General features: G+C 37.2%; 5 protein-coding genes across 6 annotated transcripts; 4 read left to right on the forward strand and 1 right to left on the reverse strand.

Moving 5' to 3' along the window:
• Positions 1-1,436: 1,436 nt before the first annotated feature.
• Positions 1,437-3,760, reverse strand: LOC103442767 (probable inactive receptor kinase At2g26730). The gene is made up of 2 exons (XM_029107762.2): positions 2,403-3,760; positions 1,437-2,072 (listed from the first exon to the last, which is right to left on the reverse strand). The coding sequence occupies exons 1-2, from the start codon at positions 3,664-3,666 to the stop codon at positions 1,492-1,494; spliced, it is 1,845 nt and encodes a 614-aa protein (XP_028963595.1). The 5' UTR covers positions 3,667-3,760; the 3' UTR covers positions 1,437-1,491.
• A 3,884-nt stretch (positions 3,761-7,644) lies between these two features.
• Positions 7,645-9,912, forward strand: LOC103411171 (WAT1-related protein At5g40240-like). Its single transcript, XM_008349813.4, has 7 exons — positions 7,645-8,060; positions 8,187-8,252; positions 8,382-8,495; positions 8,574-8,814; positions 9,010-9,168; positions 9,259-9,410; positions 9,517-9,912. Exons 1-7 carry the CDS (start codon positions 7,870-7,872, stop codon positions 9,671-9,673), a joined length of 1,080 nt encoding a protein of 359 aa, XP_008348035.1. The 5' UTR covers positions 7,645-7,869; the 3' UTR covers positions 9,674-9,912.
• A 4,318-nt stretch (positions 9,913-14,230) lies between these two features.
• Positions 14,231-16,457, forward strand: LOC103442769 (WAT1-related protein At5g40240-like). Of its 2 annotated transcripts, none has more exons than XM_017334221.3 (7): positions 14,231-14,564; positions 14,689-14,745; positions 14,831-14,944; positions 15,027-15,270; positions 15,652-15,813; positions 15,893-16,044; positions 16,126-16,457. In XM_017334221.3, exons 1-7 carry the CDS (start codon positions 14,377-14,379, stop codon positions 16,280-16,282), a joined length of 1,074 nt encoding a protein of 357 aa, XP_017189710.3. In that variant the 5' UTR covers positions 14,231-14,376; the 3' UTR covers positions 16,283-16,457. The 2 variants fall into 2 exon arrangements, with proteins under 2 accessions (XP_017189710.3, XP_017189709.3); XM_017334220.3 differs by having other exon boundaries at positions 14,233-14,564; positions 14,683-14,745.
• A 997-nt stretch (positions 16,458-17,454) lies between these two features.
• LOC103442275 (WAT1-related protein At5g40230-like) lies at positions 17,455-19,929 on the forward strand. The gene is made up of 7 exons (XM_029107763.2): positions 17,455-17,896; positions 17,980-18,042; positions 18,154-18,267; positions 18,670-18,901; positions 19,237-19,395; positions 19,485-19,636; positions 19,740-19,929. The coding sequence occupies exons 1-7, from the start codon at positions 17,697-17,699 to the stop codon at positions 19,876-19,878; spliced, it is 1,059 nt and encodes a 352-aa protein (XP_028963596.1). The 5' UTR covers positions 17,455-17,696; the 3' UTR covers positions 19,879-19,929.
• A 1,853-nt stretch (positions 19,930-21,782) lies between these two features.
• LOC103411173 (WAT1-related protein At3g28050-like) lies at positions 21,783-25,031 on the forward strand. The gene is made up of 7 exons (XM_008349816.4): positions 21,783-22,158; positions 22,296-22,361; positions 22,599-22,712; positions 23,739-23,985; positions 24,100-24,258; positions 24,345-24,496; positions 24,642-25,031. Exons 1-7 carry the CDS (start codon positions 21,962-21,964, stop codon positions 24,796-24,798), a joined length of 1,092 nt encoding a protein of 363 aa, XP_008348038.2. The 5' UTR covers positions 21,783-21,961; the 3' UTR covers positions 24,799-25,031.
• Positions 25,032-25,296: the final 265 nt, after the last annotated feature.

The following is a 25,296-nucleotide window of genomic DNA, read 5'->3' on the forward strand; positions in this document are numbered from 1 at the left end:
CCCGACTAATAATACAGAGGATTTTGGGAGGATAATTTAGCAGACGTACACCGTATAAAACGTGTGGGGCCAGTTTAATTAATCAGGGTACTATTTAGTACAAATTTGCATCAAACACCTGCATTCATACTATTTATCCTATCCGGTGTGTTATACGAGCTGCCAAACGAGGCCTTTATGTGTATGAACACATTTTTTTTAGAAAATGAGAAGGAGAGAGGGAGGGGCGGGGGAGAGAGAGAGAGAACGTAAGGGAAGTGAGAGGATTTTGTTTTTGGTTTTGTTTTTTAATTTTAAATATTAGAGATATTTTAACATCTATATAGGTGAGGCTTCAATAAAAAATAGTAAAATTTGGACATGTGAAATTAAATTATTGCCCATCATTTTTTGTGTGTGATAGAAAATTAAGTTGTCTTTTCACGATCTTTTGGTTGATAAAAAGAATTTCATTAATTAATAGAGATATATTATTTGTAAAAAAAATAATAATAATAGGGGATCCAATATAATATTGATAAGATGTTTATAATATGTCAATAATAAAATGCACCAATATGGTATTAATGCAAGTAACTAGTTTCATAGTCTTCAAGAAGAATTTCTACAAATTAATCATAGGCATTAAGCTTAGATTGTTCAACTTATAACACATGGGGAATGATTTTTGCACTCTCTTCTTTCTTCTTGCATTTTTTTTTACCTTAAAATTAAATAAATCAAAAGAAAATTAATGAAGAAAAACAATAGAAAAAGTACTGAAACGACAAGAACCTGAAAATCACCACCTTTAGCCCTGGACTTCCGATGTTGAGTGGGCAATCAGTGGTTGTTGGGTCCTTTCAGAATACATAGACAATCAGTGGTTCGTACAGGATTGCCAATTTTGTTTTGCAATTCATGATTACTAACACAACACTACTTCAAATGGCAATTGGTGGTTCTTAGAATTTCATTGTTTCATATTGTGCATTTTGATGACCTATAGATGCCTCTCAAACAAATCCAGTTTCTAAAGCAGTTTCTAGCAGTTGAACAAAGGTTTGCTTCCCTAACAAGCAAAAGCTAAAGCACACTGCTGCTCTTGTGCCTAAAAGAGATTAGCCTTTCCAATATAATCTAAACTACGGGATTGAAAATTCAAACTTGAGTACAGATAAAAAAGCACACTCCTCTAGTCAACTTTGTCAAGCTATATGCAATCTCGGTCTTTTATATTGCATGAATATTACTTGATCTTGCTTAAGCATCGAAAAAAAATTCTCAATTTCTTTCTTTAAATCTAAATCAATTTGATCCATGTGTGTTTTTTTATTTTTTATTTTCCCAAAGATATTTAAGATATAGCCTAAGGATTAGTTCTAGCTAGCAATTTTGCTGCACGGTTAAAAGAGTAAAATATCACAACAAAACTCAGATCTTAATTGAGACTTAATTACTGCATGGAAATATAGATAAATATGGGCTTAAATTGGAAAAACTATGTCATAATCAAATTAGGCTCATAGATGATTGTGGATCAAAGACTCTAGACCTCTCTTCTTCCTCTATAATGGTGTTGATCATTATGGCAACTTGGTCCATGCTCGGCCTAGCCTCCGCAGAACGGTTCACACACTTTATAGCCACCTGCAGCAGGTTCACCATCCTCTCCTCACTCGCATATTCCGACATTAGGGTTTTGTCAAACACTTCTGCAGTCCATTCCTCTCGAACCACTGAGTGAACCCAAACCGTCAGATCCACGCCGTTATGCTGCACAAGTTTGCCCGTGAGTAGCTGAAGAAGGATCACACCAAACCCGTAAATGTCCCCGTTGAAGGCACTTGAGGAACTGCCGGTCCTAGAAGCCTTGCGCGGTGTTTGGTTGTCTAAATCGTTGATTACCATGAGGCCGTATTCGCTTATGCAGGGCTCCATTTTATTGTTGAGCAAGATGTTGGAAGATTTTAAGTTGCCGTGCGCAATCCCCTCTGCGCGAAGCTCCTCATGCATGAAAGCTAATGCTTCTGCTATGCGGGCAGCAACGGAGAGCCTGCTGCTCCAGTCAAATGCTTGGCCCCTATGGCTTCCTGAATCATACAGTTGTTACTATATGGTAGAATCATTCTACATAAGGAAAACAGAAAACCCGGCTTCGAATCTCGTTTTTTTTTTCTCTAGCAAGTAATATATTGTCATATCACATGTTACATCATTTCGTAACTAACTGTAAAGTTAGTGTAAAACGAAACAATGAGGAAATGATTTCCGTGGAAATCCATTTTAATTTTGTTCCTTAATTTTCTTTTGATATAAAATAAAAATACTAATGTGGACTTGGAGAAAAGAGGCCTATAGAAATCATTTCACAAATAACAAACTATCTATATGTTTTATGAAAATATGCAAAAAGTATTTACCATGGATGAGTCTGAAGAGGCTTCCATTCTCTTGATACTCATACACCAGAAGCTTCTCTTGTTTCGAAGAGTAAAAGGCAAGAGCCGGCAGCACATTGTGGTGCTTGGCCTGGTACAAGCTCTCCATTCTCTGCTTAAAGTCGCTACCTGAAATCGCCCAATCTTTTATCCTTTTAACCACCAGTACCATCCCCTCCTCGAAGATGACCTTGTAGAGACTGCCATACTTGCCTCTCCCAAGCAACTCGGCAGGGGCCCTGAGCAAGTCCTCGAACTTCAGTCCATCCACCGCAGGGCTCGTGAGGACAATAAATGAAGACAAAACCATATTAGTGCTCTGGCTTTCATCATCTGACATTGTGACAGAATAATTGGACTTGCTCAACCCTCCTTTGAACTCACTTGATGCTGCACTAGCTTTGCTCACGCTTTCATCGACTGCCGCAACTTTGTTCGCGGCATCAACCTTTTTATCTTCTTTTTTGTTCTTTGTACATATTTTGAAAATTACGAGCACGATAAAAACCAATGCCAATATAGCATATCCTATGTATAATATCACTTGATTTTTTGAGACACCCTTGGAATTTTTCGAGTTCTCATCCGTTGTCACTGATAACGACGGACACTTGTTTGCCAATGGATCTCCACACAACTCAGAGTTTCCCACGAAGCTGTTTACTTGGACAAAGCCTTTCGTGTTAGGGATTGGTCCTTGGAACTTGTTGTTAGAGACATTGAACTTGTCGAAATGGGAGAAGTCAAAATTCGGAATCAGCCCGGTAAGCTGATTGTTGGAAAAATCGAGCGTTTTGAGGTTGTTCAGTGCAGTAAGGGACTCAGGGAGGGTACCTGAAAGACGGTTATTGCTGACACTGAATTGAGTGAGCTGATTGCAGTGTCCAATCTCACCTGAAATTTGTCCAGCAATGTTGTTGTCATCAAGGGCAAGGGTGGTAAGAGAAGCAGCGAGAGGTTTCGTGTTGCAAAGCAAAGCAGCATCAAACGCGCCGGCGAGATTTTGGCCATTGAGAAAGAGTTTTGTGACAGTAGTGTTGAGAGAATCACAGTCCACATTCTGCCAATGGTCCTTGCAGGGATCAGAGGAAGGATTCCAACCCCACGAGAGGCCGGGTTCAACACCATTAGAAATCTTCGCAAGGAAGATGATGAGTGAGTTCTTGACTTCAACTTCCACAGAATGCGTTCTATGGACGACGAGGTAGAACGAAAAGAAGATTACCAAGACAAGGATTCTATTCATTTTTTTACAAATATCGATCTAGCGTTCGTACGTGTAAAAGGGCTTGCAATAAGTGGGATTGAGGGAGAACAAACTCTCAAGGGTGATGTGGTTTGCCGACTCTATACAATGAGAGCTTGGCGTCTTATTGTTTACCTTGATGTTAGAGACTTAGGAGATAAAGCCATTGGCTAGCTAGGGTTAAGTAGTTATTTGAAAAATATATGGCGCCGGCAGCCTAATGACGGGTGGAAATGTGTTGCCAGCTCCTTTGGAATAATGATTTTGGGTGTGACAAAGTCTTATTTTAATTTGGAATTACTTATTAATGCTTAATTAGTGTAATTTTCGGACAATTGTTAATGTGAATGAGAAATACTCAAAAGAATTAAACTTTACAAGAAAAGTTTAGTAATTTTCACACTCCCGTTTACTCCTTCTGCACTCTTTCTCTTTGTTGGTCACTTAATCTCCTTTGGTTTATTCAATCTAAAGGCTAATAGCAACACATGAAGACAAAAAGCAAGTTCGAAAATACTTTTAAAAAGAATTCTTTATCAACCATGTTAACATTGGTATAATATTAGTTGTTCTTAGAAAGAGAAAAAATTACTTATAACAAGAATGCAGTTGTGACAATATTTCAAGGCAATCTAGCATTATCATATAAGACTTTAAAAATATAAGTCGATGCTTGACTAATTTGACCTATAGTCGCACTGAGGTAAGTTATTTTCCCGTCTAAAGCCATTGGTGAAGTTGATCTTGTCAAAAAGTCACCTTACAATGCTTGAAGATTTTATAATTCAATGGCTGAGACGTATTCATCAAGCGTTGATCTATCCAACAGGGACTGCCATGCAGTACAACTGTACAAAAACAATGCAAAATAATTAGGTCACTATCCTATAGTGCTGACTTGTTTAACTAACAATGATTGTCTATTTTATATTCTTCCGTGGCTTTCATGCTTGTCTCTTAATTAATTACTAGCTCTTGCCTATCTAGGGGGCTCATCGTATCTACTGCAACTTTGGCCTGAGGGAGTATTAAAGTTCACAAAACTCAATCCATAAGACAAATTAATTTAGATGAGCTCAGGCTTGAAGTCGATATTTCTGAAACAGATTCGAATAATTATGTTTACAGCATTTCATTCGGCTCAAATATAAAATAGACAATCTGATGATGCCAAACTTTGACACTTCCTATCTCATTGCGCACCTATCATCGAGTGTTTTACTCGATCGTGTGTCTATGTCTTTTATCCCATGACATGACGAGAGATAATAAATATGTGTGATGTGACATGTATTTATACCCAGGGCCGCACAAAATTTTCTTGGTAACTCCAAGTGGTCGAATTTTTACAAATTCTTTACTTAATAACAAAGCCGAAACTGTATATCCGAATCATTTTATACTAACTTAATATATCGTACTGTTTGTTTTCAAGATCCAATTTACCAGCATATGTAAATAGCATATGGGGAGATGCAAGTTATCATCACCACGAAGCAGCCTGTTCGACTTTGATATCCTCATCACTGATCTCTACATCATCAAATCCTGCATCGCATAAAGTTAATTAAGAGATCACTAATTCATCCCATACGTTTAGTTTTATATGAAACAAATTTCAGCTACAATTGATTGTAATAGTACATGGACCAAGTTGCTAAGGCAGTATACCTTTTTTTTGCACTCAAGTTCGAATCTCCATATAATTTAGATTAGGATATCATTCCGTAACAGAAAAATGCATGGGACCAGAAAAGTTTCCTCAAGCCAATACCTCTCAAGAACTACAACACCAAATCGAGATAATTTGATTTGAAAGAGTGAAAATTAATAGTCTAGGCTGCAATAAGAAGAAGAAGCAAACCTAACCTTCGAGTTCCTGTTACTGATTTCAGTAACTTAAGAGCTTTCATCTATCCATACACCCGTTTTTAGCCTCAGTTTTTGGTTTGCACATTCAAGCGTTGAATAAGGCCTTAGAACGGCTTTCCTCTATTCGGGATCGAAATCCTAATGGTTGATCCTCCGGGAATAGTTGCAGCAGCTAGATATGATCCAAGTTGCTTGCACATCATCGAGTAACTTAGACACACAAATTCATAACCACATCACTAAGCTTCAAGAGCCCCGTGAAAGTTTGCCAGCATGTTTCTAGGACAAGGCAATATCTGCAGAAGTTTTTGTATCAAATTCAAATACACAATAAAACATTTTGTACGTGAAAGTTTATATAGTTACCAAATATTGTACTCTCCAAGATTGATTGATTGATGACATCCAGGCATACAGAACCAAAATTTTCAAATTAAAAACGCGATCCCGATCGACTTAAAACAACTGACCTAGGTGCAGTACACTGACAGATTTCGTAACAGACAACACAAGAATTCGAACATTCGCCTAGAAATATCAGCAAGATAAAAGGAAAAGGTCAGGAACCTACTCTTTGAACATTCGCCTACAAATATCAGCAAGAAGAAGGAAAGGGTCAGGAACCTACTCTTTTCTTTGTCTATTTGCAAACGTGCATACTGTTGGAAGGTAAGTTGTACATTGACAGGTTTCATTATAAGGAAAACTAATGAAAATGGCTTGAAAACTTTGAGTTTTAATGATAAGGACAAAATAAAGGGTAAAGTGAATAGTACCAGGATTGACTTTTTAGCGTAAAAATGTGGTTTTTTGTTAAAGTGAATAGTACCAGGTGCTTTTTATTATATTGTTCAACTGTCTTCAATAAAAAAACATATTTTTTTTAAGAAACATGTGTAAAGCTGCTTTTGCTTTTAGCTGCTTTTGACCCTCAATTTAAAAAAAAAAAAAAAAAAATTAAGATCCCAACTTTTTTTTAGAAGTTGCTTTTAAAAAAAAATTAGTATCTCCAAACTAGCCCTAATCTCGTCTCATTTCTATTTTTCTCCTTCCCAGTCTCTATCTTCTTAGTGGACATTTGCCGTCTAGATCCGAATCCGGTGGTTTGGGGATGTGGTTCTGCGACTGGGGTTTTTGGGTGGGTCCTGTAAGTTGGAGTGGTTGGGCTTTTAGAAGGTGGTCCTGGGGTTAACCTATTTTGGGGAGGGGGGTGTTGTGGGTTGTGGCGTTGGATGGCTTCTCCAACAAAAAATAAATCAACTTTTAATTTATTTTCAGTTTTTATTTATTCTAATTTATAAAAAAAAATAGTTGAAATCGATTCAAGGACTTTTAAAGAATATTGATCGGTGGGAAAACAGGTTTTTTTATTTTTTTTATTTTTTAATATTTTAACTTTTGAGTTGAGAATATAACCTCGGTGACAAAATAAAGTTGTGGGTTGCTCTAACAATTCTAATTTAAGAAGAATGTAGTCATTGGCACTAAGGAACGGGTGTCAAGAGATGTTAACCCACATGGCAGACAACATGGGTCACACATCATGTGATGAAGTGTCCATGCCTTGTTTTAATATAGATGTGGAAGGATAATATCTTCAGGGTAATGCTCTCAGCATATACTTTTTTACTTCTCACGTTATTTTTAATTTTTAACTAAAATGAATTGGAAAAATTAATGGACAAAAATTAACAAAAATGTATGAGAAGTAAAAAATAATGTATGAATCTATCGGAGTTGCAATCATTTTAGTGGAAGAATTTTCAAATCAAAATCATTGACAATTAATTAACTAATACCTTCCACGTTAGTTAAGGTGAGTGTGATATTTATATAGAAATAAGCCACCATGAATTTATTGTTATAGTAGTGTAAGTTTAGTACGAACGAGGTTTATATATAAATTTTAAGGAGAGACCCATTTACTTTTTGTTTTTCTCTATTTTATGATTGGACAAAAAAATAAGAATCACTCTTAGAACACTTAATTGAAGGAGTTGATTCTCATATTAGTCTACTGTGAAACGCTAAAGAGCAAATTCATTCAATTTGTGGGCGGGTTTTGTGAGTTTATTCTTGTCCTCGGCAGTAGGCACAAATCTTAAATTAATCCAGAATTTGGTTCATTTGTCAGGCGGAAATCCTCATCGTTCCTTCTTTTAGTATAATAATCATTATCCACAAACAATGACAAGATTGATTTTTAATATGCCTGTTTTGTACGCTTCTCTGTCAGTACTTAAGAGTTTTGTAGAGAGAGAGAGAGAGAGAGAGAGAGAGAGAGAGAGAGAGAGAGAGAGATAGAGAGAGATAGAGAGAGCAGAAGAGAGCATGGATATGCAGGTAGGTTGCAGGTGGGGTGTTTTGTTACCTGTTGTAGCTATGGTGACGGTGGAGTTCACAGACGTCGGCGTAACGACTGTAAGCAAAGCAGCGATGTCAAGAGGAATGAGCAGTTATGTTTTTGTTGTTTACTCTAACGCCCTCGCTGCCATCTTTCTCCTTCCTTGCTTCATTTTACAGTAATAATTCTCTTCTCAGTTCTCACAGCCATTCATTTCATATCTTCTCTGCAGCTCATCAGTGATTACTTTTACCTTAAGGTAAAACAATGACATTTCTTCCGTTTACTCTCTCTGTCTCTGCAGAAAGAAGCCGGCCACTTCTCTTCCTCTTTCGCTCCTTTGCGGACTCTTCCTCCTTGGCCTAATTGGGTAAGAATATTGTGTCATTTTGTTTTGTTTGCTTAATTATAATCTGTGTAATGAATGTTCTCATCGCTAGATCAATTCCGTACTGCTATCAAAATCTTATGTGACAAGTGACAACGTAGATTGTTGCAGGAGTTCGAGCTTGATATTAGCATATAATGGCATCAACTACAGCTCACCAACAGTTTCATCAGCAATGGGAAACCTCATACCAATTTTTACCTTCGCACTGGCAGTCATTTTTAGGTAGGAACCCTTTCTTTACTTTCTTATGCACACATCGCGTGTTTGCATTTTCTTATAACTTCTTTCAAAACTATATAGGATTGAAAAGCCGAATTTAAGGAAATCAAGCACTCGAGCCAAATTGTTGGGCACTATTGTATCGGTATCTGGTGCTTTCATAGTGATCCTTTATAAGGGCTCGGCAATCTTAAAGTTCCAGGGTTTATCACCACCAAACTTTTCTTACCAGCACTTCGTGTCGCAGCGGACAAATTGGGTCTTTGGGGGTTTTCTCCTTGCTCTGTCTTGTCTTTTGGCTGCAATATGGAACATTGTGCAGGTACCCTGCAATCCGAGAGATTCTACCTTGTAATCGGGGGATATATCCTCAGGTCAAATGATGAGCAAGACACTCACATGGCATATTTCCCCGATTACATCCAATTTTTTCTTCTGCAATCCAATTAATATATTCATTACATTATCATGGAAAGTTCACTTAGAAACTGAGTTTTCAGTTTTCCCCATCTCTCAGGCACCCATTGTAAACAACTTTCCATCAAAGGAGACCATAGTATTCTTCTACATCTTTTTCGTCACAATCCAAACTACAATATATTCCCTAATTGTGGAAAGGAATCCAAATTCTTGGGTATTAAGGCCCGACATCGAGATGATCGCCATTGTCTGCTCCGTAAGAACAACTATAAATCTTAATTTGATTGTGATGGAACTTGTTTCACGGTGATTATGAATTGATATGTTCTGATTTACATTATTTTAGGCTATGTTTGGGAGTGTCTTTCGTACCGCTGTTCATGTTTGGTGCTTGCAGCAAAACGGGCCAATCTTTGTAACCATGTTCAGGCCGTTGGGAGTTGCCATTGCAGCTGCCATGGTGGTCATCTTCCTCGGCGAGTCACTTCACCTTGGCAGGTTTTATTTATATCTCATTCATTAAATTCAACTCAACATTCCCAGACTAAGCATTTGCATGATTAATCGAATGACCTATACATGTTAATATCTATGTCTATGGCAGTGTAATTGGATCAATCATTATTGCTATTGGATTTTATGCTATGATATGGGGACAAATCAAAGAGCATAAAATCGCCATGGAGAATGAAGTCCACAGCTCGGCATCAGCCACCCAACAGGCTCCACTTTTGCCGTGCAGAGTGGCGGAAGATCAATGACAAGGAAACTTGCAAAAATTTGTTCATGAATAGGATGAGATAGAGGTCCCTTCGGGGATATCCAATAAAATTAGAACGATACAGAGGATATGATGAGAAAGAAATGAGTCAAATTTATTTAGAGGTAAAATGGGATTTAAACTTGTAAAAGGTGTTAGGTGGATACAAGAAGAGTGCTGATATATCGATCCCAATGTTTTATCTTTCCATCTATCCTATATTTCGACCCACCATAAAAAGTTAAAAAAAAAAAAAACCATACTATTTTCTCACCCACCGTTATTCCTAAAGCACCCTTACCCCAACACCCTGCTCATTGGCCTCTTATTCCGATCATTTTTGGCCGCTTAAAGCCCATATCCTATCATATGCTTGATTTCCTTCTCCTGTAACATGTTCTTCATTCTATTTTCAATTCTTTGAATAATATTACCAAATATGATGGATGTTGGCTTTCATTGCTGCATTCATCGATATAAATAATTAGTTTGAGTTACAAGAGTCCTACTGGGATATTGAGTTCCCATAATCCCATCTATACCGAATACACAAGATTACAATTATCACATCCTTTGACAGATTACAATATACTTCTAATCAACATGGGACTCTTGTTTAACAATTTTGAAACAAAATAGAAAGAAAAATGCGGAGCTCGTCAGTCACTTGATACAATCATACACATACGCTGCACTTCCATTGCAATTTGCACGCTCTGCCTGCGCCTGGCTAGTGGGTTTGGCAGTGACATCTCAATCTGCAATAATCACCTTCCCTCCAAATGCCTCATCCCCTTCCTATCTCTCCTAGCCATTCACTGACACAAAGTAACAGAAACATGACCCTCACTTGTATCGCCTGTCCACGAGATCCAATCAGTCTCATAACCTTGATCAAAATAGCATGCTTAAGTTGTCCATTCTGGAGGTTGAAGTTTCAGAAAAGATTGAGAGGGCTCGGAGGAGACAATAAAACGGTGATGTGAGGGGTGTGCTAAATCGCTAGGGACAAGGGAACAACACTTTCTTTTTTATTGTTCTTATGTGTAATTTTATGAGAGGATAAATTAGTCATTAAAACTTTAATAAAAAGTGGAGTGGGAAGATAATTGAGGTGGATGTGGTAACACTCTTTAAGAATTAGTGCGGACTTTAATTTGTATGTTGAATCAGTCCTCCACTTGCTTCATTTTGTCTTGGGGAATCATCACAATTGGTTTTGTAGGAAAGAGACACCAATTTGATTAATTATTATCATGCCACAAAAGGAGACAATTTTTTTTAATATTTGTTACCAATAAGTTAGCCTTTCCCTTTCCTCTCTGGTCATCCATATATCATATAAAAGTGTCATCCTGGAAAATATGCCTGCTTTTTATGGGGGAAGGAATCCTTGCCGGATCCTTTTCCTAGGGATCTTAAGATCCTGTTATCGTGACCGTTCATCATATATTATGTGGTCAGAAATCATCTCAAAATTTAAAGTTTAAAATTAAATATAAATAGTATTTAACGAAAATTAATCGCACGATATACGATAAACGATCACAATCACGAGATCCTTAGAATCTTTAAGAAAATGATCTTGTGAGGATCCTTTTCCCTTTCTATGTATCTTGTTTTACTTTGTGATTAGTTAGGGGGGAGAGAGAGAGAGAGAGAGAGAGAGAGAGAGATGCAGATGGAGATAGGTTGTACTTGTATGTGGATATTTTTTTAAGGATGCTTGCGACAGCACCGAAGTGGGAGTTTACTGGTAGAGGTTCCATGAGTTGTTGTTCTACAATTTGGCACAATAATCTAACTCTGATGGCCAATGGTGTTTTCTCCCCTTTCATGAGTGGTTTGACTAAAGTAATTTTCACTTGTACTTTATCTGGACATATGATTGTTACTATGACATCAGTTTGTCTCATTGTCTCCCATTGCAACACATGTGTTACTAGAACCATTACCAAACTTTTGGAAAAATCTGCCAACTTGAAATGGCCTACAGATGGACATTTTAGACAAGAAGAGGAAGTGTTTGCAGTTCTTATCCGTGGACACATACCCAATCCTCTCCAAATCATGGCAGAGTCACTTTCTCTTAATTTTCAGAAGTTGATTTCTATGGTTTTTTTCTCTAGCAGTGGCTACTGAGCAGATTGGTTGCTCTTCTTTTTCTCCTAATCTTGTTGAGATTGAGAACTTCTATTGGATGATCATTCTTCCAAAGTTGCGGTCTCCGTATGCGACTGAGCATCCTACGCTCATCGATAATGCATTGAAAATTTTAATAGCAATCTGGAATGCTACACTAGAAACTATGATATTACAGTTTTCTCTAACTTTGCCTCAGTTCCTGAGTACGAAGTCAACAGTTGTGCATTCATTTGCTATCAATTACCTTGACCAGTCACAAAAAAGCAAGCACAATATTCTCCTGGAGCAATTTGGTGCAAGAAAGGCTAGTTTAGACCGTGCTTACTTTAATTTTCGGGACAATGGGATTACTGCTCTTCTCCAATTCAATCTGGCAATATCTTTTCTCCAATCCATGTTCAAGCCCTCGGGAGTTGCCATTGCAGCATTCATGGTGGTCATCTTCCTAGGCAACGCGCTTTACTTTGGCAGGTACGCAACAGTTTCTCTTAATATCTACATCATTAGATTCAATCCGAAACTTTCTGATAGATGCACTATCCATTTGCATTGTTGATGAAAAGAAATGTATTAGTCAAGTACATTGGAAACTTTGTTGAAATTTATGTTTGTGGCAGTGTGATTGGATCTATGATCACTGCAATTGCATTTTATGCTATAATTTGGGGGAAGAGCAAAGAAAAGAGCATTCTTGTGGAGAAGGAAGTCCACAGCTTGGCACAATCCACCCAAAAACCCCTCTTTTGCATTGCTTAAACAACATTTCGTTCACTGAGGAACCAAAAGTTTCAAAGGAACATTTTTCTCATTCACTTGTATTTAATTTTGTTTTTTCTTCACTTGGTGTATTTTGGGAAACAAGAATGTATGATGAATTTTTATAAACGAGCTCTATTAAATGAGAGAAATTTGGGTATGATAACTTGATTCAAAGAGTAAGATCATGTGCATTGAGAGTTGTACTTATGAGAGGTCGGATGATATACAAGGACTAGGTGGAATAGGTTCATTGTTGTTGTGCCGTTCCAGATCACTAATACACGGCCATTTGAAGCAAGTCTTACACTCAAGATGCCAAAATGGTAGAGAAGTCATTCTACTAAAAATTCTCTCCAAATACAAGGGAACTTGTTCTTTTATGAGAAATGCATGATCAATCAACTGGTCGGACAACCTTAGTAAAATTTCTCTCGTATTAATGGCGAGGGAAGGATACACATGTTGTCCTGCTACCTCAAGGTCCTGAGCAGGTGGGTGATGCCGGCCATTGACAAATAATGCAAAGGCTGCATCAGCAGGTCAACTTTAATAGTTTGGCTTCTTGCTAGTTGGTTTCTGTGCCACTGTGGATAATTATGTAGTGTTGGAGAAATTTTTAATTATGACAAGAATACAAATAGTACATCACATGTTTTAATAAAAGTGATAGGAAATTTTATTTTTTAAGTTATTAATTTTTTAGCACACATATCCTACCATTTGTATAATGACACGTGATGTACCACCCCGTATACCGATCACACTGAAAAATCTCTCGCAGCCTTGCAGCATATTAATAAGCCGACCTGTTGTTAAACAGTGGATGTCCACTCAAAGAATTAAATCATGGGCAAGTTGCCCTTCCATTGTCTACTGAAACTTGCTGCACACTACTCCTATTTTATATATAAATACAAACCCCACACAACATCAAAGTGATAAGTTCACGGAAGAGATTGTGAAAGAAAGAGAGAGAGACAAAAGAGAGGAAGAGGAGAGGAGAGAATAATAAGAGTTATATTTGTACTTCTATTATTTCAAATTATAATGAAAGCACTACTACTATCCCGATGATGTACTCTAGCTACACTGACTGTAAAGGAACATCGTAAATATTGTGTCTTGTTTTATTTATTCGATTGCACACACCGTTGATTTTACAATACCGATGGATAAGTAGTCAACATTATTTTATTTTTAGAAAATTAAAAATCCTTGGTCATTTTCCCAGTTGTAAGTTAAAAAATTAAGGCTTGAAGCATGCCGTTTTGAGTAGAGGCAGCAACTTCACGGTCAATGAGGGCAAGTTGAGGTATGAAATGTCCATGTTAATGCACGTCATTAGCAGTACTTTTCAAAATTAACTTGTTCTGTTAGATCTCCAAAATTGGTTAGAACAATGTGTTTTCTCAATGCACTCAAGTATGAGTCATTTTTTCTTAATTTAGATCAATTTAGTATAGATTGACTATCGCTTGTATAAAAAAAATATAAAATAAAAAAAAGACATTTTTTTATTAAATATTTTTCTGTCTGAACCTCTTATTCTTGGATTCTTCATGCCGCATATGCTTGCATTTGATACTTGTAATGACTTTTGTTGTATGTAAAACAATGAACTTGTACTGTATTTAATAACTTCATTATACAGATGCTGACTGGTTGGTATAATATATATATTGCTCTTAAGGTGACAGAGGAAAGAGGCACTGCAAATTCTGCTCTCCTTGCCACTTTTTCTTCACAAGAAGAAGAACAAGGAGCATTCTTATTTCTGCAACCGCGAAAAGAGAGTAAGAGATGGTGTGGCAACAGCGCATATGGGGGGCCGTGCCCTTCACTGCCATGGTAATCGTTGAGTGTGCAGAAGTTGGCGTATCAACAATAAGCAAGGTTGCCATGGCGGAAGGGATGAGCCACTTTGTCTTCATTGTCTACTACAATGCTCTTGGTACCCTCTTGCTTCTCCCCTTCTTCATCTTCCGAAGGTGTGATTATCTTTTTCTTAATAATTTTATTTGTATTTTGTTGTTGGGGGAGTATTGACTTCAATGTAACGATGCCCGCTACTATTTAAAAGTACATATAATTTCATTTTTCCTGCAGAAACAGGCGAGCACCCTTGACTTTCAGGCTCCTTTGCCAATTCTTTCTCCTCGGCCTAATAGGGTAATTCTAGCTGCTTTCACTTGATCAAATTTGTATTGAAATAATTGATATAGACATAAAAATGATGAAGAAAACTGTACTGCAGGAGCTCAGGGAAAATTCTGTTTTTCGCCGGTGTCAAAAACAGTTCGGCTATTCTTGCGGCAGCAATGGCGAATCTTACCCCAATTTTCACTTTCCTTCTTGCCATAATTTTCAGGTGGGAATATCTTTTAAGTTCATAAATTGTGTGTGCTTCTATGACGGTTTGTGTATTTGGCTAATAAGGACTTCGACTTTAGGATGGAAAAGTTAGACTTGAGAAAAGCAACCGGTTATGCCAAATCCTTGGGCGCCATTATAGCAGTGGGAGGAGCATTGATAGTGACCCTCTACGACGGCCCTGCTCTTTTGAATTCTTCCTGGTCTTCCCGCTTGAATCACTCGACTCATAGATCTGTCGTCTCACAGTCATCAACCTGGATCTTTGGAGGTATGCTACTTGCAATCCAATGCCTCGTAGCTTCGACATGGAACATCGCTCAGGTAAAATATAATCCCACAACTCACCTTCTACTTTGGTGCACTAGAAATTGGGAATATTTTGGTTTACCCTGTCTTATGTGTTGCTCAAGCAAAACTTCGCTCGAGATGGGATTTTCTAGTGACGTGTAAATGGTTTTTGTGATGTAGTTTGGAGGTTTTCTTTAGCACTTATTTCTTAAGAGGAAATTTCAAATTGGTAAAGTTGTTTTGAAATCGATTGATGATCCCTCTTTTACCTCGATCATCCCTCGTTTGATGCACGCCTTAATACTTATTTACAGCACGCAACAGATACATTCTCACGCTATAAAAAGTCACTTTTGGTATCGAACGTGGCATGAACTTGTACTTGTTTTTGGTTAAATGAACTTGTACTTTCAGGCAGCCACTGTGAAGGATTACCCGGAAGAAATGACCATAGTCTTCTTCTACACCATGTTTCTGACAATTCAATGCACAGTTATCTCTCTAATTGTGGAAAGGAATAATCTGAGTGCATGGAAAATGGAGCTTCCCATTGAGATAATCGCCATTTTGTACGCGGTGAGAAGAACAAAAAAACTTGTTCTCTGTTAAGCATAGTGTTTATTAAGGAATTTTAATATGATCTCATCGTTTATAGGCAATCTGTGTGAGTGTGTTTCGCATCAGTGTTCATGTCTGGTGCTTGCACAAGAAGGGGCCTGTTTATGTTGCCATGTTTAAGCCCTTAGGAATCGCCATTGCGGCGGTCGTGGTGGTTGTTTTCCTTGGCAACACCTTTTATCTTGGCAGGTATGCTCAGGCACACAAACAAACTTTTGCATTTAAATGCTCTTCATCATGTTTATATAAGTGGATTTATTTCTTGTGCAGTTTGATTGGATCTATTGTGATCTCGCTGGGATTTTATACCGTGACATATGCACAACTAAAGGAGAAAGTGATAGACGTTGATAATTCAGTTCAACGATCAGAACCGTCAACCCAAACGACTCCGCTGTTGCGAAGCAGTATCAGTAATGATGTATGAAAGGCTAATACCCGGAAATTGGAGTTTCAGAAGAGAAAGTTAGAAGAATGTGTAATAGGTAATGCCAAGATTTTATTGGCATAAAATGTGAGGCATGCCAAATTCGGATTTGTATTGTAACATTTATTCGAAATTTCGTTTAAATTTTGTAAACAAAAAACTCTCCCACCCATAACTCCTGCCAACCTTTCGTTCTTTCCACACAACGACAACAGTCACGACTCACTCACTCCCTTCAAACCTTCGTAAACAAACTCCATCCTCTTTCACATTGATAGAAATTTTAAAAGAATGGACGACCAATCTTCGTTTGAGAGATGCATTTGGTCCAATATCTTAGTAGATAAAATGTTGAATTTCTACTCATGCATATCCAAATCGAAACTCCCCCCCCCCCTCCCTTCTTATATTATTGAAATAGTTTCAAACTTTTTTCCTCCCCTTAATAATAAAAAGACTTCTTAGTCAAAATGGTTTCTGATATTGTCATAAGTCCTCATTTTGGTCTCTAAGATTGTCTATCGTTTCAAATTGCATGACCGTTTTGGATAAAAAAAATCGTATCGAAGATCTGGAAGAGGTATGGTACCGTTTTTTTTTTTTTGTTTTTTTTTTGTTTACATCTTTTCGCTTGTTTAAAATCTTTTGTCAAAATGTTACCTTTACCATATATTTGTATTATCTCTCTAATACAAATGATAGTACAAATATGTAGTAAGTGTACCATTACTCAAAATCTTGAGTTCACGTTTTTTTTTTTGGAAATTGGCACAACAGCACCTAACACATAAGAGCAACTCCAGCGTATCAAAGGCCCCCTAGGGCAACTTATTATTGAATCCCCCTAGTGAAGCATTTCTACCCCTAAATTGAATAGCCATGGAAATAGGTAATAAAATATTAGTATTTTTTATTTTATAAAATAATAAAAAAATAATTTTATTTGTAATTTCGGATATGATTTTTAATCTGTCTTGTTGTACCACGTGTTATTAAATAAGAAATTACAACCCAAAATATTTGAGAAAATATAAAATTGTGGTGTAAGTTGGAAGATAATGATAACATACATATAGAAAAACTAATTTTTTTTATTTTATTCTTTTTTATTAATTTTTTGCATTTTTTTATTAATTTTATAACATGGCTGATATCATGGCTAGCCCTCAGGCTTTCGGGCTGTGGATTTTCGCCTGGTCTGTCCACCGAGCCTCCTCCGAGCCCAATCACCCGCATGGGCTGGAGCAAAGAGAGAGGCTATTGGGTTTTTTGGGTTGCCTGTCCCCCGGGTTATACCCTCCGGTGGAGTTGCTCTAAGGGATAGGAAATGTTGGGTTGTTTCCAACCGATCATCAAGAAGGTCTACTTATAAGGAAGTTCTAGTGGAGCAAAACAAAATCATTCTAAGAGAGAGATGGGATGGAGGAGGTGGTTTCAGAAGGATGTTCTGCCGTTCACGGCCATGGTTACGGTGGAGTGCACAAACGTGGGATTAAACGTCCTATTCAAAGCAGCAACCTTAAAAGGTCTAAGCTACTATGTTTTCATCGTCTACTCCAACCTAGTTGCCACTCTTGTCCTCCTCCCCCTGCTTTTCCTGTTTCCAAATCCCAGGTAATAACAGCATCCATCTCTTCACTGCATACCAGATTTACCAGGCTCCGATAATTCGAGTCTTCGTTTCGAATTCGATGCAGAACAGGCATTCCTTCTTTCAACCTCTCTCTCCTCCTCAAAGTTTTCCTCCTCGGACTGATCGGGTATTAATATGTAATTCTGCACATGAAAAGCTATGGTGGTTTTTTATTAATTTTGTGTTTAATTAAGAAATTTAAGCTGGTTATTATGTTTGACTTTGATCAATTAAGCAGGTTTTTGGCTGACTTATGTGGATATATAGGCATAAATTACAGTTCACCAACTCTTGATTCAGCTATGAGCAACCTCACACCGGCGTTTACCTTCATACTCGCCGTCTTCTTCAGGTTCCATTTTATCTCTTCCCCCTGTTCTATGTACAAGTTGAACATACATTACGATCTTTGCTTGACTCTTTACTCGTAAGATGTTACTTCTCCATACATGCAAATCATAGTTTGACATGCATGCAGAGTAATTTATTAAGATTATAGAAGAAAACAAGAAATGTACGTATCAAATTGTGATTTTTCTGCAAGTTGAAGCGGCTTACAAATATCTTCACCAGTGGTTGTACAATGGACAATATACCTCCTATTTGAATGATTAAAACACAAAAAAAAAATATTATGCTCCTTGAAATTGCTTGTGAGGTATAAAGCTATGTGATATGATGGTGCTGTCTAATATGATATGATTGGATGGATTTATTGTACTTTTGTGTATGTCAACTTCTTCTTTAATTTTAGGATGGAAAGTTTAGCTCTGAGAAGTTACAGCACCCAAGCTAAAATCATGGGCACTTTAGTATCAATATCAGGGGCATTGGTAGTGGTTCTTTACAAGGGCCCTACGATTTTATCCACTCCATCAGATCCTAATCCATCTCCAATGTTCGGCACACCACCAACAAATTGGGTAATTGGAGGCCTTCTATGTGCTCTTCAGTTCCTTCTCAACTCAACTTGGTATATACTTCAGGTATATACATATATATGTACAATTGGAGGCCTACTATGTGGCCTCGTATTGACTGTTTCGTGACCATGTATGGACCATGTAGCACACTTATATTGTGGAGCCAAAAAAAAGGAAAACAACACTAAACTCTAAACAGTCACTATATATATATGGTCGACGCCTCGTTACAAAACGGTCAATGCCGATGGCAATATCTCATCCTGCTCCATTAATTTACTCACTTAATGCTTTAATGTTTAGTTATGCTCGCCTAATCTTTTAATGCCTCACTATCGTTGTTTAGAAACAAAGGTGAATAGAAAATTTAGCCTTGATCATTCTGCTGCATGTTACAGACCCATGTCATGAAGGCATATCCAGCTGAGATAGTTTTAGTCTTCTTATACAACTTGTGTGGGACAATTATATCAGCACCAGTATGTTTTATAGCAGAAACAAACTTGAGTGCCTGGAGGCTAAGGCCTGATATTGCATTGGTCGCCATTATTTACTCGGTACGTGAGTGAGGACTGTCAGATTCATAGAGCTACTGTGCTACTTCAGGAAATGTATAACTCTCAGAACTTTTTCTCCTTTTCTATAGGGATGCCTTGGTTCTTCCTTCGGTTCGCTTGTTCACACTTGGGCCCTGCACTTGAAGGGGCCTGTCTATATATCTATCTTCAAGCCGTTGTCTATAGCCATTGCTGCTGCTTTGAGTGTCATTTTCCTTGGTGATGCTCTCTCTCTCGGCAGGTACTCTCTCTCTCTCTCTCTCTCTCTCTCGGAAGGAGTGCAAGATGACTTTTTTCGGAGTTACAATAACAACTATTGCCCTATGATCTTCCTAATTTTGCAGTGTTGTTGGAGCTATTATTCTGTCCGTGGGGTTTTATGCTGTAATATGGGGTAAATCGAAGGAAGAACAAATGAAACCATTGCCTATTGGTATGGGAAAGGCCCCCCTGTTGGAAAGCTACAAAGTTGAAAATATGTAAAATCATGTGTACAATGAACATTTAGCTGATTAAAAATTGTTATCACCACTAGCACTACGGTCTATTGATATTTTTTTTCTACTTAGTAAGTGGAAGGTTCGGAGTTTGAGTCAGTTTGACTCTCATAAATTGCGAGTTTAAATATAACTATGACTTATATAGCTTTACCCAAATTGCCACCCCTAACATAATAAAACTATGTATTAAGAATCAATAAATGGTAAAACAACTTTCAAGCTTATTCAATTTCTTTAAATCGGCACAACAGATCTTTCCAAAAGTCAAACAATTATATTTATCACAAAATTTGTGAGTTATAAATCACATTTCTTAATCAGTTTTATGAATATCTACCAAAAACCATCATAAAATCTATTTTGACCTTGAATAACCTTAGGACTCAATAATTGATAAAATCGCTTTTAAACGGTTTTGTTAGTTCCATCTAAACATGATTATTGTTGGTTCGAACTAAAATTAATCTTTGTGAGGACAAATCTCAATTAGGCCTAAACGTCAAGATAAATGCTAAGAGAATCTTTCAAAAAGTATGATTCTTCATAAAATCAACGTTACTTCATAGTTTAACGTTAAGTTTCGTACCAATTACAAAACATTGTGCAAAAACATGAAATGACAGAAAATATAAAGACTCTCACTTTTAAAAAGTCCCTTACTATTTCTCAATCATCAATTCAACCAAGCTAGCATAATGTCATATAATAATTTGATTAAATTTCTCCTGAGCCACCACATAAACAACTGTGAATTAAGATTGGCCCCCGTCACAAGCTGCCAATAAATGATGACTCAGAAGCGCTTAACAACAAGCCAATAAATCGAAGGGGTCCCCTGATTGCACACCATTTTTTGTCCTCTAAAATGAAATAAAAATTTTGCATCATAGAAAACACTAAAACCCCGAATAAATAAAGTTATCTTAAAAGTTCAAAACAGCACGAAACTAGCCCAATTGTCCCCCTTCGATTATCGCACGCAATTGAAAAATGATCATACAACATACATTATTGGACCATATCATATATTATATAGTTTTTTTTTTTCAGAAATGACATCCTATACCATAATCATATAGATGCCTTTCATACTAGTCATCATAGCTTTCTTACATTAGGTGCAGATTTAGGCGTAACTAAGATAGTTAGAGCAATGTGCATTCAAGTTCGAATATGTTCTTCATAGTTTAGACTGTTGAAAAATGTAAAACTCCACATAAAAAAAAAAAAGCCTTATTTTGAATGATTTTTTTACAAATTGGATTGAGAGACAGTTTTTATAAAATCTCACACATAATTACATGCACATGTGGTTAAGTTGTAGACAATATTAATCTTAATTAGTGATGGATCAATGACCTGCTTCTTTGAAACTTAACGATGTATAGAGCAGATTGCTATATATCAATATTGATTAGAGAACATTATCAATGTTGACTAATAGGGAGCCGCTAATCCGTATATCTAAAACCATTAACACAGCATTAAATCGGGTTCTTTAACTTGTTTTACCTTTCTTTTGATTGTGTGGAATCCAATAATATTTATACATCCATTATTGCACCACCTAGTCATGTAACCAAAGAGTCGTATCATTTCCTTTTCCTATCGTTTTGTATTTTTGTTAGAAAGAGAGGGAAAAAGATCCTCTCCGGATCTTTTTTTTCAAAGTTCAGAGATCAAATAATCTGGATCTTTGAAATTTGATCTAACGGTTAAAAATGAGAAATTAGTAAAAAAATTAAAAATTAAAATAATTTTTTTATCGTTGAATCAAATTTCAAAAGGCTAAATGATTAAATCCTTGAACTTTGAAAGGAAAGATCCGGAAATGATGTCTTTCCGAATGAAAGGACCTTTAATGGGCCAATCAACGGTCCACATTTCATATCGCTGTCAACCTACACTTGCCTCATGTCTTTATTTCGTCTAACAAGGATGTAGCTTTGTGATCTCAGATAACACCCATTATTTATTGAACTTTACCATCTCATCCTCTCTGTTTCCTTCTGAGTTTTATAGAGAGAAACACTGAGAGAGAGAGAGAGAGAGAGAGAGGAGCATCCATGGCAGCAGTAGGGAGGTCTTTTTACAGTGATGTGCTGCCATTCACGGCGATGGTGACGATGGAGTGCGTGAACGTCGGCCTAAACACTCTCTTCAAAGCTGCCACTTTAAATGGAATGAGCTACCATGTCTTTGTTGTCTACTCTTACTCTATTGCTGCCTTTGTTCTCATTCCAGCTCCTTTCATCTCCCACAGGTTCGAATCTCCATCCTCTTCCCATAAATTAGAGTAGTTTAGAATACCGTCTTACAGTGAACAATATAATTGGTCAAAATTAACAAATTCTTCATCATTTTTTCTAACTTGCATCTCTAATTTTTCTTAATTTGCAGATCAAGGGTGCTTCCTCCTCTCAACTTCTCCATAATGTCTAAAGTTCTTCTTCTTGGACTCATAGGGTACAATCATACCAACCCATATGTTCCGCAAAGCGATTTCAGCACACCATTTTTCGCCTATGCACACCTTTGTTTATTACCGCTGTTTGGATTAAATAAATCAAACGAATGGATGTATACAAAGGTGTGCAGAAAGAGAAAAATGAGCGTACATAAATCACTTCGTTAAAGTTTTTAGGACTAACTAATTGTTTAACTATTTAGTGCTAAATAATTTGGTGATCTTGGGTTGAGCAGGAGTTCATCACAGATCATGGGGTACACAGGAATCAACTACAGCTCTCCAACGCTTGCTTCAGCCATCAGCAATCTTGTGCCAGCTTTCACTTTCATCCTCGCCATCATTTTCAGGTCCCTCCACCACCGCCCCCCTCCCAGTCATTTACTATTTTACCCTCCACTGATAAAAATCGAGTGACCTAATTTTTGATGTTGCTTTCTGTATAAAAAGTTGAAGTGACCAGAGACATACGTTACTTTTGGAATTATGATAAGGGAGGACGTGTGCCCACCACACTACCCCTGTTTGAACTTTTTCCTACTTTTATTTTCTCTCTCTCAAGTGGGCAGACACACCATGAGATCCGGATCCTCGCCGCATACTTACAGCGGCGATTTTGAGAATTTGTGAATTATGATCATTCATCGAATATTGTGCGGTCAGAAATTATTTTAAATTTTTTATTTAAAATTAAACACAAACAGTACCTGATAAAAACTGACCGCACGTTGTACGATAAACGAATACGATTCATAGATTTACAGGATTCTCATAAAGATGATTAAGAGAGGATCCTGTTGGATTGTTGGTTGTGACTTGGGCTTCTAGTTTTCTTATATGGTAAATGGAAATTTTGGGCGGCATTACATTGGTACCTGATATTATTAGTAAACGACTTACTTACTTATACTTTTCAGGACATTACAATGACATTTTGGACTAATAATATTATGCAATTATAAATATATTATGATGACAGACTGCACATTGCATGTTAGTTTCTCCTCATTTTATTAATCCAAGTGTTAATATAAATGAATGACAAGGTTAATATTTCACAGACCTAGAGTATGGTATTAATAAAATATACAAGTGACAATATGAATGGATATGTGACAACACATGACGGTATGACGGTCAATTTACATTTTTTTTTTGTGTGAAAAACATGCGAAATAGGCCTATTGTTGGACTCTAACTTTCAGAGTCCTACCATACATCAATGTATATACATTACCATTTAAGTGATTCATTTGTTAAATTCCCTAAACTTCTTCAGCTCACATTTAATAGTTGAATTCAGTCATTGATGTCTTTTACCATGACAATGATTAACAACTAACTTTTGTTTTTCTCTCTCCTTTTACCAACCAAAGGTTGGAAAGTGCAGCTCTAAGAAAGAGAAGCAGTCAAGCAAAAATCTTGGGTACAGTAGTTTCACTTGCAGGTGCATTTGTGGTGACTCTCTACAAGGGCCCTCCAATTGTGTTTGCTAATCAGTCACAATCCCTTTCACTCCACCAGCCTCTTCTAAACTCTACACCAACAAACCCAAATTGGATAGTTGGTGGCCTTCTGCTAACGGCTGAGTACATATTGGTACCACTTTGGTACATTGTTCAGGTAAATATACAATCGTTCAGTTTCCCACCTTAAACCCTAAACCCTAATCTTACTAAATCCTTCAGCTTCCGGCTTATCGTGATCTTTAATTATAAAGTAGTAATACTTTCACAGGCACAAATCATGAAAGAGTACCCGAATGAGTTAACCGTGATCTTCTTCTACAATGTATGTGTGGTTGCCGTATCTGCAGCGGTTGCTTTGATAACAGAACCGAATTCCAGCGCTTGGAAGTTGCGACCTGATATTGCATTGCTCTCCGTACTCTGCTCAGTAAGACACTAATTGTATGGTAAAAAAAACAGTGCCTATCTAATGTGACTAGTACACCTTAATCGTATCGATTTTTCTGTGTCTAGGGGCTATTTGGGTCATTTTTGAACAATGCTGTTCACACATGGGTGTTGCGCTTGAAGGGACCTGTCTTTGTGACAATGTTCAAGCCTTTGTCCATGGCCATTGCCGTTGCCATGGGCGTTGCTTTCCTCCGTGACACTCTTCATCTCGGAAGGTTAGAAAGCATAACTAACCTCTTTTTTTTCTTTCAGAGGGGTTGTTGACACTCTAATATAGTCATCGTGCATTCCTCTCTTCTTTATCTTTTTCCGCTAACGAAAGTGCAACTTAATAAGTCTTGATTTTTTGCATTTTTTCAGCCTAGTTGGAGCAACAATAATATCTATTGGGTTTTATACTGTACTGTGGGGAAAAACAAAGGAAGAGGCCGGTGAAGAATCTGTGCCTGCTAGCCTGGAATCCCCATCAACCACCCACAAGGCCCCTTTGTTGCAAAACTACAAAAACGAGAAGTAAATCAAAGATTTGCAAATGTGTGTATATATATATATATGTATGAAAGAGTGAAAAACAAGACGTTCGATTGACCATCGACGTCTATTTGCTTACTAGAAATCTTCCATATGATTGTTTGTGTCTGGAGAATTAGCAGACATTGCAGAAGTTGTAGATGCAAATGAGGGAATGCCCACCTTCTCGAACACTGCTTATCTCCTTAAAAGTAAGAAGCATTCCACCATTAACTATCAGTCACAATTTGACACATACAGAATCACTTCACCAAAGCGCGGATAGCAAAATGTCGTACACGCTTCAATCTGTGATCGTCTTTTAATCTTTAACATATGTAATTAACTGTAGTATTGCTCTGTTCTACGGATTGTTTCCTGCATGTAAATCGATGTTTGTTCTTGACCGTATATGTGTGATGCATGATGCATGACAGTAGTGATGAGGAATGAGACCCTTAAGTTAAATAATCGACGACAATTGTTTATGGATGGAACTCAACGG

The sequence above is a fragment of the Malus domestica genome, chromosome 09, assembly GCF_042453785.1.
Source record: "Malus domestica chromosome 09, GDT2T_hap1".
Lineage (NCBI taxonomy): Eukaryota > Viridiplantae > Streptophyta > Magnoliopsida > Rosales > Rosaceae > Malus > Malus domestica.